The sequence below is a fragment of the Emys orbicularis genome, chromosome 22 (genome assembly GCF_028017835.1).
Source record: "Emys orbicularis isolate rEmyOrb1 chromosome 22, rEmyOrb1.hap1, whole genome shotgun sequence".
Lineage (NCBI taxonomy): Eukaryota > Metazoa > Chordata > Testudines > Emydidae > Emys > Emys orbicularis.
Window position 1 is genome coordinate 13676314 of NC_088704.1, and position 14338 is coordinate 13690651.

At 47.4% G+C, this 14338-nt stretch overlaps 1 protein-coding gene across 1 annotated transcript in view; it reads right to left on the minus strand.

Annotated features, from left to right (window-relative positions):
• Positions 1-5842: 5842 nt before the first annotated feature.
• Positions 5843-14338, minus strand: part of CA6 (carbonic anhydrase 6) — a 28490-nt gene continuing 19994 nt past the window's right edge. Inside the window, exons 6-9 of the mRNA XM_065421138.1 lie at positions 13575-13732; positions 10360-10483; positions 8635-8718; positions 5843-6456 (exon numbers count right to left, since the gene is read on the minus strand). Coding sequence (XP_065277210.1) covers positions 5843-6456; positions 8635-8718; positions 10360-10483; positions 13575-13732 — 980 coding nt within the window. The remainder of the gene's footprint in view (positions 6457-8634; positions 8719-10359; positions 10484-13574; positions 13733-14338) is intronic.

The following is a 14338-nucleotide window of genomic DNA, read 5'->3' on the forward strand; positions in this document are numbered from 1 at the left end:
TCCGGTCCAGCATCCCGATTGACACAGTGATGACCACGGTTTCTCTTCAGTGGGGGAGCAGCTTCCTGGCTGGACCTTTGCTTTTTCATTCAAAACTTTTTCTGTATGTCTCCCACAGTGGGAGAGTCCAAAGAAGCCAGAGAGGGGAGTCGCACTAGCTGCTCCCTGCCAGCACTAGCATGAATGTTGGTGGTAATGTTTGGGTTTAGAAAATTAATCTCCTTTCTCTGCATTCACAGGTTGAGCTAACTGGGGGCCCTGCCTCTCAGCCAGCAAAAAATTGTCACTTAATGCTTAAGGAGCATGTCCAAAATGCTCTGTAAACTAGTCCAAATTCTGGAGAGGCGGGTATCGCTGTCCCTGTCTTACAGATAGGGAAACTGAGGCAGTGAAATTTACAGAGTCATTTGCAGAGCCAGGATTAGATCCCACACGCGTCTACCTTCCAGCCCTGCTCTGGCCAGTAGACTGTGCTGTCCCCTGGTGGATGTAGGCTGCCAGTTCAATGGGAGCAGCATAACTCTGGTGTCATTCTGGTACGAAACAAAACAAAAAAATACCAAGGGCCTGGTACAGTGAATGCTCTGGGGCTGGGTAGGGAGTGGTCAGTGAGGGGCCCTGGCCCACCCTCAGGACCTGCTTTGTGCGGCTGCCTTAGGGCTCATCCGGCAGCAAGAGAGACCCTACCTGGGACGCAGTGTGGGGCATCCAGACCTGGCTGCGCAGAGGGGGGAGAGCTCTCGCCATAAGCCTAACACCCCGCCCCTGCGTCCCTGCTGCCTGGAGACTGGGACACACGGGGGTATCGCCCCGGTGCTCCCTCTGGCAGATTTGACTCTTTGGGCCTCACACAACATCATGCAGTGACGTGGCCGGGAGCGGTGCCACAGTGATGCAGGGTCCGAGCTATGGTGCCATGCGTGACTTCCCAGCAAAGGAGCAAACGCAGCTCCTCCTCCTCCCTTCCCCTGCTACTCTGGGTGTTTTGCACCCCTGGGTTCATGATTTCAGTGGGTGCCGTTGAATCCATGAACCCCCACTAAAGCTGTCCCTGGTGCTGCCTGTCCAGTTAACTATCCCTAATGCAGTTTCCGTCACACATAGCAGGGCTGGGACAAACCAGCTTGGAGCTAACTAGGCCCCTCCCAGGTCTGTGCCAAGCAAGCAGGCTGTGAGCCCCTGTGAGCGCGCTCTGGCTTTCGTCATCACTGGAAGTATTGTCCCACTCCACCATTCAAGCCAATGTTGCCTAAAGAGCCACCCAATGAAAACTGAGTGATTGGCCCTCTGCTGTAATCCTCCTAACCAGACAGAGGAAGCTGGTGCCTCTAAGAGCCAGTGGGCAAAAGCTCCATCAGGCAGAAGTGTGAAGATCCTTGATGTGGCAATAGCTAGCGAAAGGGGGAGGTCCCCAGAAAGAACTGGTGAGGAAGAGGGTAACATTAGCCCTTAATGCAGAAAGGACTCTTGCTAGGTTGTGCTGGACCGATTGGTTTGTAGTGGTAAATAAATCTGATTGGATGAAAACTTCTGCATGTGGCTGTTATGGCGCAGGCTGAGAGAGGTCTCTGCATTGCAAATGGTTGCTCGTCGCAAACGTTCTCAGTCCATCGAGGGCCTTGTCAGGACGGCCGGCTCGCGCTTGTTGTGTAACCCTTCTAGGTGGCCTGTGGGAGCCGTGCTGAGGGCCAATTCTACCACTGGGGGCTGGAGCTGGGGATGAAGGGTGCAATGAAATTCTACCTGCAGCAGAGATGACAAGGGTTGGCTGTCCTTAAGAGGGAGTTTTACAACCCCAAAGAGTGACACTTTCCAGGTGGTGTGGTAGGTCATTGCTTAAGACAGGGACTCTCATCTTTGGTCCTTGGCGACATCCGATAGTCCAGGTTTTTAATCCAATCAGCACTTAATAGTTTGTTTTTAAAATGTACACTGCTTAATATTGCATATGAAATGCTCAGATGTCCTAATTCATACTAAAGTCTAGGGCACATGGGAATTCTATATGCAACGCAAACCAGTGGATTTTAATAAACACAACTGTTTGCTAGTTGGAACCAAGCCCTGGATGGTTGGAGATCCCCGAGGACATGAATTTGTCCAGTGGGGTTTAAATTTTGAACTGTATTTGGCAGAACCTGCAAACTTTTGATCAAGTCGTGCTCATTTTTTGGGCAAAGTCATATTTTTTTGACCATCAAGTAGTGTGTCACACACACACAAATCCCGCGTAGCCTCTTCTCTTCTCGCGGGCCTGTTGTCTCCAGGGTTACCACAGTACACAAGCTTGGAAAACAGCTTTCCAATCTCCAAAGAGGCCCTGGCTATATTGTTGTCTCTTGCAGCGCCTAAGTAAAAATGTTTTAAATTTTTATATATTTACTCAAAATGAGTGAGATACGTGTGAGAGTGAGATAGTGTGCTAATGAGTGAGTCTCACATCCAGTGTCTGCTGCTGGTCACCCTGCTATTGGTCATGGAGCCTAATGATAAGTATTAAATCTGATAGGAAAACACAAGAAAACAAATTAGAAACTGAGCAGGGCTAAGTCTGCAGGCCTAGTCTGTTTGTTGCAAAGGGGTGTTTCAACACATACAGGGCTGTGCTGCCTGGATGTTCAAAGGGGAAGCAGGCTTGATTTTCAGCCAGGCCTTAAGCTTTTAGCACCAACATATATTTCCAGGTGCAGTTAAAATAATTTGGATATGTAAGTAAATGATGGGGCCTGGAGTTCTAAGTACCATCTTTGCAGGTGCAGGCAGGTACCTCTAGGTGACCTGATTTGTACCCACAATTTGCTGACACAAAAATGGAAGCCTGAAAACCTGTCCTGAAGTGTCAGCCAAAGGACTGAGTGAAAATTTAATCTGAATCCATCTGCATGATGTAGACATCAGAACCGGCTCAACTCTTCTTGGGGAAGGGGAAGAAATGACTCTACAGATTTCACACACCCCACCACAAAATGCCACTGTCTGACTTTGATTCTCTGACTGTCGATTCTGATCCCACACCAGTTTCACAGATGGACGTCACAGGAGTTATGCCTGAGTTATGCTGTCGTGAGAGCAGAATCAGGCCCATAAAGTGTAAGCTGCCAGAATCAACTGTTCCTGCAAAGCATTTCTAAGATCGAAAACCCCTAAAGCCCTGAGAAGTTGTATAGAAGTAAGGAATTCTTCCAACAGAGATTGGAGCGGTCCTGGAATTAATCTTTCTGTTGGCATTGGACCAAATCGGTGAGGTACAAACGCAGCTGCAGACAGAAGTGTTTGAAATCTGGTCCCCTCTTGGTGGCACTGTGCTGTCACTTTTACAAGGGGAAGAAATAACCTTTGCTTCTAACAAAATATACCTGAAGCATGAGTGGTAATTGCATGAGTGGGAAATGGTCCTCTAGTAACGTCAAGGTGTTATGAAGGAATCAGAGGAGAATTATTCACTGTCACTTATTTAGCACATAGTGGCAGCAAAAGAATATATGAAACGCATGTAAATTTTCTTGTGACATGAAAACAAACGCTTAAAGACCATACCTGTCCAATACATGGCCCCCCAGTGTGAGTTGATCGCATCATGTGTTTTCTGTTCTTTTACTGCTGTCAGAATGTTCTACTTCCACTTGGAAGAGAGGAGGGAAAATGTTCTTGTGATACATGGGGCCAGATTCTGCGCATGCACAAATACAGAGTAATGCTACTGGGGCCATTAAGGTGAGAGGAGAATCAAGCCCTGCAATATACCGGGTTTGTGTGCGACTTGTTCTCTCTGCGGTGGAGGAAAGAGTACAGGTGTGGATGCAACAATAGAATTTTGTTTTCTTTAATCTTTAACGTTTTTGTGTGTTGTTTTGTTGTGGCTGGTGAAAGGGGTCAGTTTGCATCTTTGAACCTGTCAGTTGCCTAGAGAAGGAGGATCAGAGTTTTATCCTTGGCCTTGGAAATTCAAAATGGCTATGGCGTAGCTCCAAAATTCTTAGGAGACAACAGACTTGTTGCAATAATCCACTGGAGGGGTAAGTCATGTAGAGAGCATGTGCAGAAGGTGCCAGGCTGTTTGCATGCTCAGATTTTATTTTTCAGTTATTTCCCTTTAGAGGAAAAAACAAACTTTTGACCAGGGAAAGAATGGGGGTTTGATGGCAATCAACAGCCGCGGGCTTTAGTCTGGCTTGGCCCATAGGTCAACCCAAGTCCAGGAGAGACGATCCTGGAATGGGATGGAGTCTGGGGTGATGACTGCGTAGGGCCAGTGGACCGAGATAATCCCATGCTCAGTGGGACGGAATGATCCCTGGGGTGGTGAAAGAGAACCCACGCAAGGATGGGGCTGTTCCCACGCGCGGGGTGAGTGGATGCAATGCCGGCATGAGAAGTGGGGAGCCCATGCATAGAGAAGATGGTGATAAGCCACCACAGAGAAGGGTGAGGAGGCAAGTAATGGATGGAGAGATGGTAGCCCAGCCCCTATGAACGAACGAATGAATGGAAGAAGATAAGGCCATGCGTGAGGCTGCTGTATATGGGAGAGATATGTGCACATGTTTCTTTTGTCTAAGGGGCAGCAGCTACATCAATCAGGTTAAACTGCTGGCAAATGCTTGAGTCTGAGAGTCATTTGTGGTTATGGTGTTCTAGTTTTCCTTTCACCCTCTCACCACTACCCCAATGTGGGGGCTTAAACCCTGTCAGCTCCCTGCAAACAAAGCAAAGCTGTGTGGGTGACGTTTTGGGGATCACCCAGAGCGGTAAGAGGTTTTGTTACCCCCTGCCCTGTAACTGCGGGGGCCTCTATTCTGGGGCTTTGATTCAAATCCTGGAGCCCAGTAAGCAGCCCACAAGCACAAGGTCTCACCCGGACTCCCCCCAGCCTCGTTACTCCTCAGAGGGTGACGCCAACAGCCTTTCGGGTCCCAAGTCTCCCCAAAAACATCTTCCCGAGTTCATAATTACCAGACACTTGGGCTTTCCCCCTCTAGTTCGTCACCCCCAAAGGTGTGAAAGCGGCCCCAAAGTGATCAGCTCACTGTAACACGCACACTCCACATAGTGACCTGCTTGGGGGGGAGGGGGAGATAAACAGGAAGTTTATTTTAATAGAAGAACCATAGATCCAAAGATAAAATAGTAAGAAAGAGCAAACTCATACAAGTCACACAGTAGACCGACATAAAGATGCCCTTGCAGGCGTTGCGTTTCTATATTGGATAAAATCCCTTTTCTAATACAAGTTACCTATTGCTGGGGACTTGGAACGGTACCCCAGAGTACCACCTCCCTCATGCTGACTCATGGTTACTCATGGGGGGCAGGAATTCTAGCCGGGATAGCTGTGGCTTCCCATTAACTCTAATGGCCCATCACTTGTCTTTCCCTGGGTTGTACAATGCTGGGTGCTTGGGGCTAGTCTCGGATGGCTGGAGAGGCAGCAGTCCCTCCCAGCCCACTGCCTGGATGTCAGGAGGAGGTGTAGCTGTACTATAGATTATAAGCAGAGTTTTCTATATACATAACCACAGGCTGTAGACATATCGCATAATAATGATCATTGACTTAAGAACAGTACAACCATCCAAAAAAGACCTTACTCACTAGACCTTTATAGCACATTAATACAGTATAAAATCAGTTGGTTTGACTGCTCTGTTTTGGGGTTTAAACCTTCTATTCTCCCCTCAGGGTGTCTGGGCCCTGCGTGTCACACTATGATGCGTGTTTAGTGACTCTAAACTTAAAGCAGAAGGAGAAACGGCCAGTTATTCAAGGTGCTCTAGAAAAATCACACACTGTACAAACGTGCTTCCCCATTTGCTCAGAAAGAGGGGACCCATTCAACCTGCTGTCATTGGCAACTGGGGTCTGACTCCAGCACCACTCCCCCTGAGAGACTCATGGGGGTCTCCCCCCAGGCAATCACATCCCCCTTCAGCTCACTGCGTCTGCACAAGGCGAGCGCCCGGATGTCGGCGTGGCTGATGACCCAGCTCCACAGGCTGACGTGGCTCATCCACCCGGAGAATCCGTTGGAGAAGATCCCCAGGAGCTCATCTCTGTCCTTCCCAAGGACGAGCGTCCCTCCGGCCTGGCTCACGTACCCTCTCTGGAGGTGCTTCTCTCTCCCCGCCGCTCCGTTGAGCCATAGATTTGCTGCCCCGGAGTGGGAAGCCCATGCCACGCAGTAGTGGAGCCACTCCTCAGACTTGTGGTGCAGGGGGAACTCAACAAAGTGGCCCCCTACCCACAGCCCCACGGCCGAGCCCACAGTCACCACCAGCTCATTGTCTCTTTCCTGGGTGCAGTAGGCGAGAATGGTCTGACTGCCTCGGTTCTGGGCTTGGATCCAAAAGCACAAGGTGAAGGCCTGGAGCTTCATGTCACGGAGGGGCCGGACGGCCACGTAGCTTGCGATGTTTTCAGCAGGGAAGTAGAAAGCTGGGAAAGCACTAGCTTTAAGGCCTGAAAAAACCAAACATCAACCAGCCGTTATGTAACTTTAAAGACATGCTCTCCTACATCTACAGAGGGCAAGGACAGGTGTGGACACAGCACCCACTGCATTGACAGAGCTAGGCCAGAGTCTTAGCTGGCTTCAGCCAGTTCTACTTGTATTATCTTTACTGCCTTGAAAGTGCATGCAGCATTTTACCCCAAAGGCTTTAACATGCAAAGACCCAGCCCAGAAGCGCTGAGAAAGGTGGACTGATACCATCAGAGCTGAGCAAAAAGTGGTAAAGATCTTTCATTTTAAAAATTCCAGAAAAATGTGAATAATTTTTGTTCCACAGATTTTGAAAAGGAACACTTTGTTTTTCATTCATTCAATTTTTTTTTGAAAATTTGTGCAAAAACATGTTTTTAAAAAAAAGTCAATTTGGGGGATTTATTTCTCCCACTCCTTTCATTCCTTCCTCTTTTATAATTTCCGCCTTTTATGCCTTTTTTTCCATTTTGCCAGTAGAAAAGGAAGGGTGGCAGAAAGGGAAAGTTTCATTTTCAGGTGTCATTTCAAAAAAAAAAAACAAAAAACCTCCAGAACATTTGAAAAGCAAACCACGTTTTTAACAATTTTTCATTTTTGAATAAAGGTGTTTTTTTGTTTAAAAAAATTGTATTAGAAGAAATTCAGCCGCCTCCCAGTACAATCAGGCCTGACACTAATTCACATGCAAGCAGCTGTGAGTGGTCCAAGAAGTGCAGGAGCACAAAAGCACTGGGCGTTAAGGCTGGATTTGAGGAGACTTCAGAGGAAGAGGAGAGAGACTGTGGCCAAGAGGATAACACAGGACTATTGGGAATGGACAGGCATAGGAGGAGGTGATACACTACTGACTACTGATTCCTCACTTTCCTGGGCAACAAAATCCCTCAGAAAATTGGGAAAGAAAGAAGAAAAGAGGCGTTTAATGTTGTAGATTCTGGATGGTATCATGTAACGGAGCACAGGGGGAGAGGAGAATGTGAAAGACCTTCATTTGGGGCAGAGAACTTTGCAACTATGCGTCTTTCTCTCTTCAATCCTTAAGATTCCCTCCCCTTGACCCCCCCAAAAGAGTGGTACTTTCCATAAATGATGTTGCTGTGATTGGCCTATCCTTCCAACGTTGGTTCAGAAGGCTTCTCTTAGAATAACTTCTCATTGCAACAGGCCAGCATACCAGAAGGTACCAGTAAACGAGGTGAGGTTGGGGGGAGAATCGTATGTGCATGTGGACAGATATTTGGGGGTGTAAAGTGTATTTCAGGTCCAATGCACCTTTCCCCCCCGGCTATAATGATTATTTCAGGTAGAGTTGGGTACAATTTGATGTCATTGATATGTAGTTCTGTAAATCAAAACCAGGAGTTGTTTGGATCCAGGTCCCAATTAATCTGAACTCCCAACGTTCAGAGTTGTGTGGGGCAGGCAGCTCAGATGACAAGGTCCAGGCGTGGCCCATCTTTCTTGATAGATTTCCAATTGATACGAGACTAGTTTGCTGGTTCTAAATGCCTGACAAATGAGCCTCTCAGGATTAAAGGGGACGTGATTCCTGGAAGCCATGACTTTATGAATGTAGCAGATGCCACCTATATATGCACAGGAGCCGATTTCTACGCGGGGGTATCTGTGAATGAGGAGGTGAGTCTGGAAATTAAATTCATATCCTCCAAAATATGGATCTGATTTTGGAGGAAAGATGGTCTTGTTGTCACAGCCAGGATGGCGGTCAGGAGAGCTGGGTTCATTTTTTGGCTCTCTCACTGACTTGTTTCGGGAAGTCACTTAAGTCTCAATGCCTCAGGTTCCCCCATCTGTAAAATGGGGATAATAATACTCCATGCTACCATAGTGATGCTCTGAGTTTTAATTCTTTCATGTGCTGATCTCTGGAGCCACTAGAGTAGGGCAGTGGGATGTTAGTGGCTGTCTAACAGCTGGCCTTAAGGTAAGCTTAGTTATGCTACGACTGATGGAAGCTCTCCAGTGGGACCAAATAAAGGACCAAATTCTACTCGTATGTCCACATGGCACCCGCTGACGCTGAGGCATCCACGGGCAGAGCCATTGTGGGCTCCCCATTAAGGGGAGATATAGATGGTGACTTCCTGTGCAAGTGAATCTCATGGAAATAGAAGTGGCTGGAAGTTTCTTACCGGTCAGGCCCACTCTAGCCAGCAGATGCTTCTTCATCTCCTGGAGCTGAGTCTGTATTTGCTCCAGTTTTGAGCTGAGTTCTTCTGGCAGACAGAGTTCTAGATCAGTGAGAGAACAGCAATCACTGATACACACCAATTCATGGTCAGCTGGGATATTTCTCCAGCTTCCAAACACCAGGAGCTTTTGGGGTGCCTCCCTTTTAAATTGGGGTCTCTTTCCCCTGTGCACCACTTGGGGTGGGGAATTGTTTGAGGGGCAGTTGTTCCTGGCTACATGGCCTCATCTTTGCCATCTGTTAAGCGAACAATGGCAAAACTGCCACCATTTGATAGGAACCAACAGGCCAAGTTCTAGTCCCATTGACAGCAGTGAGCATCTTACCACAGACTTCCATGGGACTAGGTGCCAGTACAGTATAACTATACTGCTACAACCGTGCTGGCAGAGCCCCACGGTGGAGACACAGCATAAGCTGACAGAAGGGGGCGTTCGACCAGCACAGATAAACCATTAGCTAAGCTGACAGACGCACTCTTCTGCTGGCATCATTGCATCTACACTGGGGATTTTGTCAGCGTAGCTGGGTTGGCTAGGAGGTGCGATTCCTTCCCCTACCCTCCTAGTTACCATAGCTATGTCGGCAAAACTTGGTAGTGTAGACTAAGCCCATGGGTTGACCCTTCTTGTCCACACTTAGCCTGGGTTTGGCTTGTGATCATTTCTCCCTGGGTGTGTGTCCCTCTCTCCCCTTCTCTCTTTCCTGCTGTTAAACTCCACAAAGCATTCCACAATATGGTTTGTATGAAAGACACTGAGCAAAGGTAATTTGTCTAGTGGCCTATGAACCTGGAGAGAGATTTTTAACATGTTAGGTTGCCTGTGTCTGAAATTATGTCCCTGTTAGTTTATTACTAATGTTCTTCCCACTGGGGGTCAAAGGTGCTGGGAGAAAGGTCCAAACCTACGCTCCAGCAAACACACTGGGTCTTGCACAAGTGGTGATGCATCATACAGACTCCAAACTCTCACAAACCCAGAGTTGTGCCAGGTCTCACTTCCAGGCACCTCCTGTTAAAATAGCATTAGCACTCGCCTCTTTTGGACTGGCAGACAGTTCATGTTGCACGGGGCTCAACATGCAAAAAGTTCTCTCTCTCTCTCAAAAAATCCCTTGATTGTGGGCGCTCAGTCAGTGGTGCCATGCTGGCCATGCTTATCCTTGCCTGTGATGAGGCAGGATGGTTTAGTAGGTAAGGCGCTAGCCTGGGACTCAATTCCCTGCTCTGCCACAGACAGACTCCGTGACCTTGGGCAAGTCATTTAGTCTGTGCGCTTCAGCCCCCTGTCTCTAAATTGGGGATAATATTTCCTTAGTTCACACAGTGCTTGTGAGGATAAATCTGTTAAAGATTGTGAAGCGCTCAGATACTACAGTAATAAGAGCCATAAGTACCTTAGATCATGTTGTTTCTGCTAGTAGATATTGGAGATGTCATGGCAATTGGACACACTACACCCCTGCACCTTTCCTTACCCATAGGCCGAGGGTACCGTTAACCCCTACTTGAGTGTGAGTCTTGGGTTGCCCTGCTTAACTGATTGCAAATTAAACTCACTTCAAATGGTTTCTCATTCCTCGCCTGCAGGCCTGTGCCCTACCTGGAGCCACCCCTCTGATGCTATGTTCTACCCCAGGCACCCGATCCCAGCCCCACTCTTACCTTTGGTGCCTTTGGCCTTGAAAGATGATTCCACCACTCTGTCGTTGAGCGGCTGAGCGTGTCGATAGTCGTTCCGCAGGGTGTTGTTCTGCCAGTCCAGCAAGGTGTTCTCCAGCAGCTTGATCTTTAAGCAACACGGGCTTGTTATGGAGGGGGAAATGGGTGGCTAGCTCTTTGAAAGAAAAAACACCCCTCACCAGAGCAATAACGTGGTATCGTGCCGAATGAGTCCTTGCAGTTGCAGCACTAGGTAGGGTATGTCTACACTGTCGCAGGAAGTGAGCCTACCCCCCCCCCCCCCAGCTCGACAGACTCACGGGGTCAGCTGGGCTATTTTTAGTGCGCTACCTCAAGCCCCGCTAGCGTGAGTCTGCTCCCCGGGTTGGGAGGCTCGTTCCCAGCAGCAGTGTGTAGAGGCCCAGAATCAGGGTGTTGCAATGTCAGAACTGAGGTGCATGAGCAAGGGGAAGGGACACCGGAGTAGAACAGGAGCATGGCCCCTGTCAGACTCAGGGGCAATGGCTGAACTAAGTGGAAGAGGAAGTTTGTTCTGACACCTACCCAGGCTATGCATGTGATGGGGATTTTGCAATGAGTCCTATTATTTTGCTTAACGACAACTGCCAGGGGGCCTTTGAACTGTCCCCATTAGAATGCACAGCCCCTTATTTAGATGCAAATTCACCTCAATCACACACACCCCATTCCTGTCTCTGCTGTGTCTTAAAGAGAAGGTTACACACATTATTTACCTAAGGAAAATAATTCATCATTTAAAGCTCCTTGGTGTTCTCAGCTTATTGATGTTGCTTATGCTGGGTCTCTGCCCTATGCTAAATGCCCTGGCAGATCTAGACAAGAGGCAGCGTCCTGTCCTTCCTGAAGGGGTTTGATCACTCTTGGGTGTACAGGAGCCACCTGTAATCACTCATCAACAGTTCCCCTTTGTGTGCAGCATGGAGTCATCAGCACAGCCTAATGCCTAGGCTGGAGTCTGGACCAATGTTCGTCTGGCATGCAGACAAAACCTGCACCGGCCCCTAGCTGAAATAACGCCTCTATTTACACACGGCCAATATAAACAAGAGAGAGTCACTTTTCTAAAAATAACAATTATTAATCTGTAATTATCTTTAATCTGGTCCCAAGGACCTGCTGGTGGGCGCGTTCGTTATGCTCCTGGCTTTGTATCCAGCAAAGACTCAGCCTCAGCAGTTTTGCTGGCTGGTCTTCCTTGCTGTTTTTATTTTTGCTGGGTTCTGGCCCTGTTGCATTTAACTGAGCAGGGAGTTTTGTTGCCGCTTACCAGACATCAGCTAATTTGTGCTGTACTGTACAGAGATTTTAGCTTAAACCACTGTGGCTGCAAGTTGTGGCTGCAGCTGCCACTCTTGCACCGCTAGTTTGGCTGGGGGAAAGGCCGAGAGTCGCTCTGGGTGGAGACGCACCTGTTCATGCCAAGGCTGAATTTGGCCTAGAGAGTTTAGAGATTCAATAACCTCAGACTATAAACCCTTTGAATTAGCAGTCTGTCTTGGGCTGAGTGGGGAGGTCTAAGCAGCAGACGAGAGAATACGAGCCAGCACTCGCTAATTCCAATAGGTACAGTCACAGTCGTATGATTAATGACACTTCTATATTGGGTTTCTTTTCGTGCCCGTTTATAAATAATAAATCACAGAAGCTTCTCCGCCATCTTTGATTACAACGATTGTTAGGAGTGGTCAGCCAAACACCAATAATGTGCACTACAGTGCATCACGTCGCCCAGAGTGCTTTGCAAATAGATGGATCCTCACACAGACGCTCTCTCAAATAGTCATGGTCAGTGTTTTCTATACCCATTGGATGGCCTAGGACAGTGGTTCTCAACCAGGGGTACGCAAAGGTCTTCCAGGGGGTACATCAACTCATCTAGATATTTGCCTAATTTTACAAAAGCATAAAAAGCACTAGTGAAGTCAGTACAAACTACAGTTTCATACAGACAGTGACTTGGCTCTATATACTATACACGGAAATGTAAGTACAATATTTATATTCCAATTGATTTATTTTATAATTATATGAGAAAAATGAGAAAGTCAGCGTTTTTTTCAGTAACAGTGTGCTGTGATACTTTTGTATTTCTATGTCTGATTTTGTAAGCAAGTAGTTCTTAAGCGAGGTGAAACTTGGGGGTACGCAAGACCAATCAGACTCCTGAAAGGGGTACAGTAGCCTGGAAAGGTCGAGAGCTGCTGGCGTAGGAAACTGAGGCACAGAGAGGTGAAGGTCATGCAGGGAGTCTGTGGCAGAGCAGGGACTGGACCCTCAAAGGCCTGGCAAATATTATTCTCACTACACCCCCTGAGGCAAGTAAGTATTATCATGCTGAGTTACTGTCAGGACCAGGATTAGAATGTGGGAGCTCCTGGCACCCAGCAGCATGCTCAAACCACTGGACCACACTGCCTCTGTCAAGCAGTGTGACTGGTTGAGCATTCATAACCCTAAATCTATGAGCCAATGATCAGCCACCTGGGTCTGTCATAGAGTCTCACATGTGAGTGCCAGGTAAAGCAATTGGAGCATTGGTCATAGGCTTGTTCGCTATGCCGCAGCGCTAAGCAAATGGCCCAGCATTACCTGGATCTAGCCCCAGCTTCTTGTGCAGCCAGAAAAGGGACAGAGAGGGGTAAACACCTTACTCTTCCCAAGAACACAGGAGAGTGGGAAAGGATGAAAATCATCCCCCTACATCAGGAAAGAGCTACAACTAGTGGCTAAGAGCAGGGGACTGGGAATCAGGAGGCCTGGGTTCTGTACCATAGATTAACACTGTGGTCTTGGGCAAGTTACTTAACTGCTTTGCCTCAGTTTCCCCAGCTGTAAAATGGGATAATGTTATTGACCTACCTTGCATAAAGGGAAGCTACATTCATTCCTGTCTGTAAAGCACTGTGACTTTCCTGGATGGAAGGCCTTAGAGAAGGACTGAGCACTATTATGTCAAGACATCACTACAACTTCATGCTTCTCTGTGACTTCATTCCTTTACAAAATGCCACATAGACGCACACACCTCCACATGGCCCTGTAACGTGGCAAATAATTGCCCCAGTCCCCTCGAAAGCAGCAGACAAGGGAGAGTGGAGGTGTGGAGAAAATTAAAGAGAGGCTGCCTGGAAGGAGGAAAGGCTATCACATCTGGCAAGCAGCAGAGGGGGCCTTACCTGCGTGTGTGATAGGATGATGGGAGAATCAAAAACTGTCCAGATCACGCTCTCTGAGCAAGGCGGTGTGGTCAGTGAACCCTGATACCTGTAGAAGTGTGAGAGGTTTTCGGGTAGCATGGCTTGGACATCCAGCGAACTGAGCTTGGTTGATTGCCCTAAAAAGGCAACAAAACACAGATACATGATGACCAAGGAGAGGAAAGCACAAGACTGGTCCTGGCTGCTGTGGACAGACACTTGACAAATCTCTTCCCAAAATGCACCAGGAACTAGGCCAGTGACAGAGCCAAGCAAAAGCAGATGGACAGGGACTGTCTTTTTGTTACGTCTGTACTAGAGCTGACTGCAAACAGATTTTCTGTCCTGAGAAAAAATCTTCATCCCAAATCAAGATGAAAATTTAGACATTTTTCATGAAATGACCTTCCAAAAAACTAAAATTAACTTCAGGTCCTTTGACACATTTCATTTCAATAAATGCAAAACGATTTGTTTAGATTTTTCACCCTTTTCGATTTTTTATACAAAATAAATTTCAAAACAAAAATAGTCAAAACGGTTCTGAAAATGTTGAAAAAAGATGTTTTGATGTTTTTAAAATAGGTTTTCTCCAATTTTTTTAAATGAAATTTCCTCAAAATGGCTACTCACTTTCACCCAACCATTTCAGTTTTGTTGAAAGGACACGTTATGATGGAAACCTGTTTTGATGAAAATTTTCTACCACCTCTAGTCTGTACAGCACCTCAGCACCTAGCATA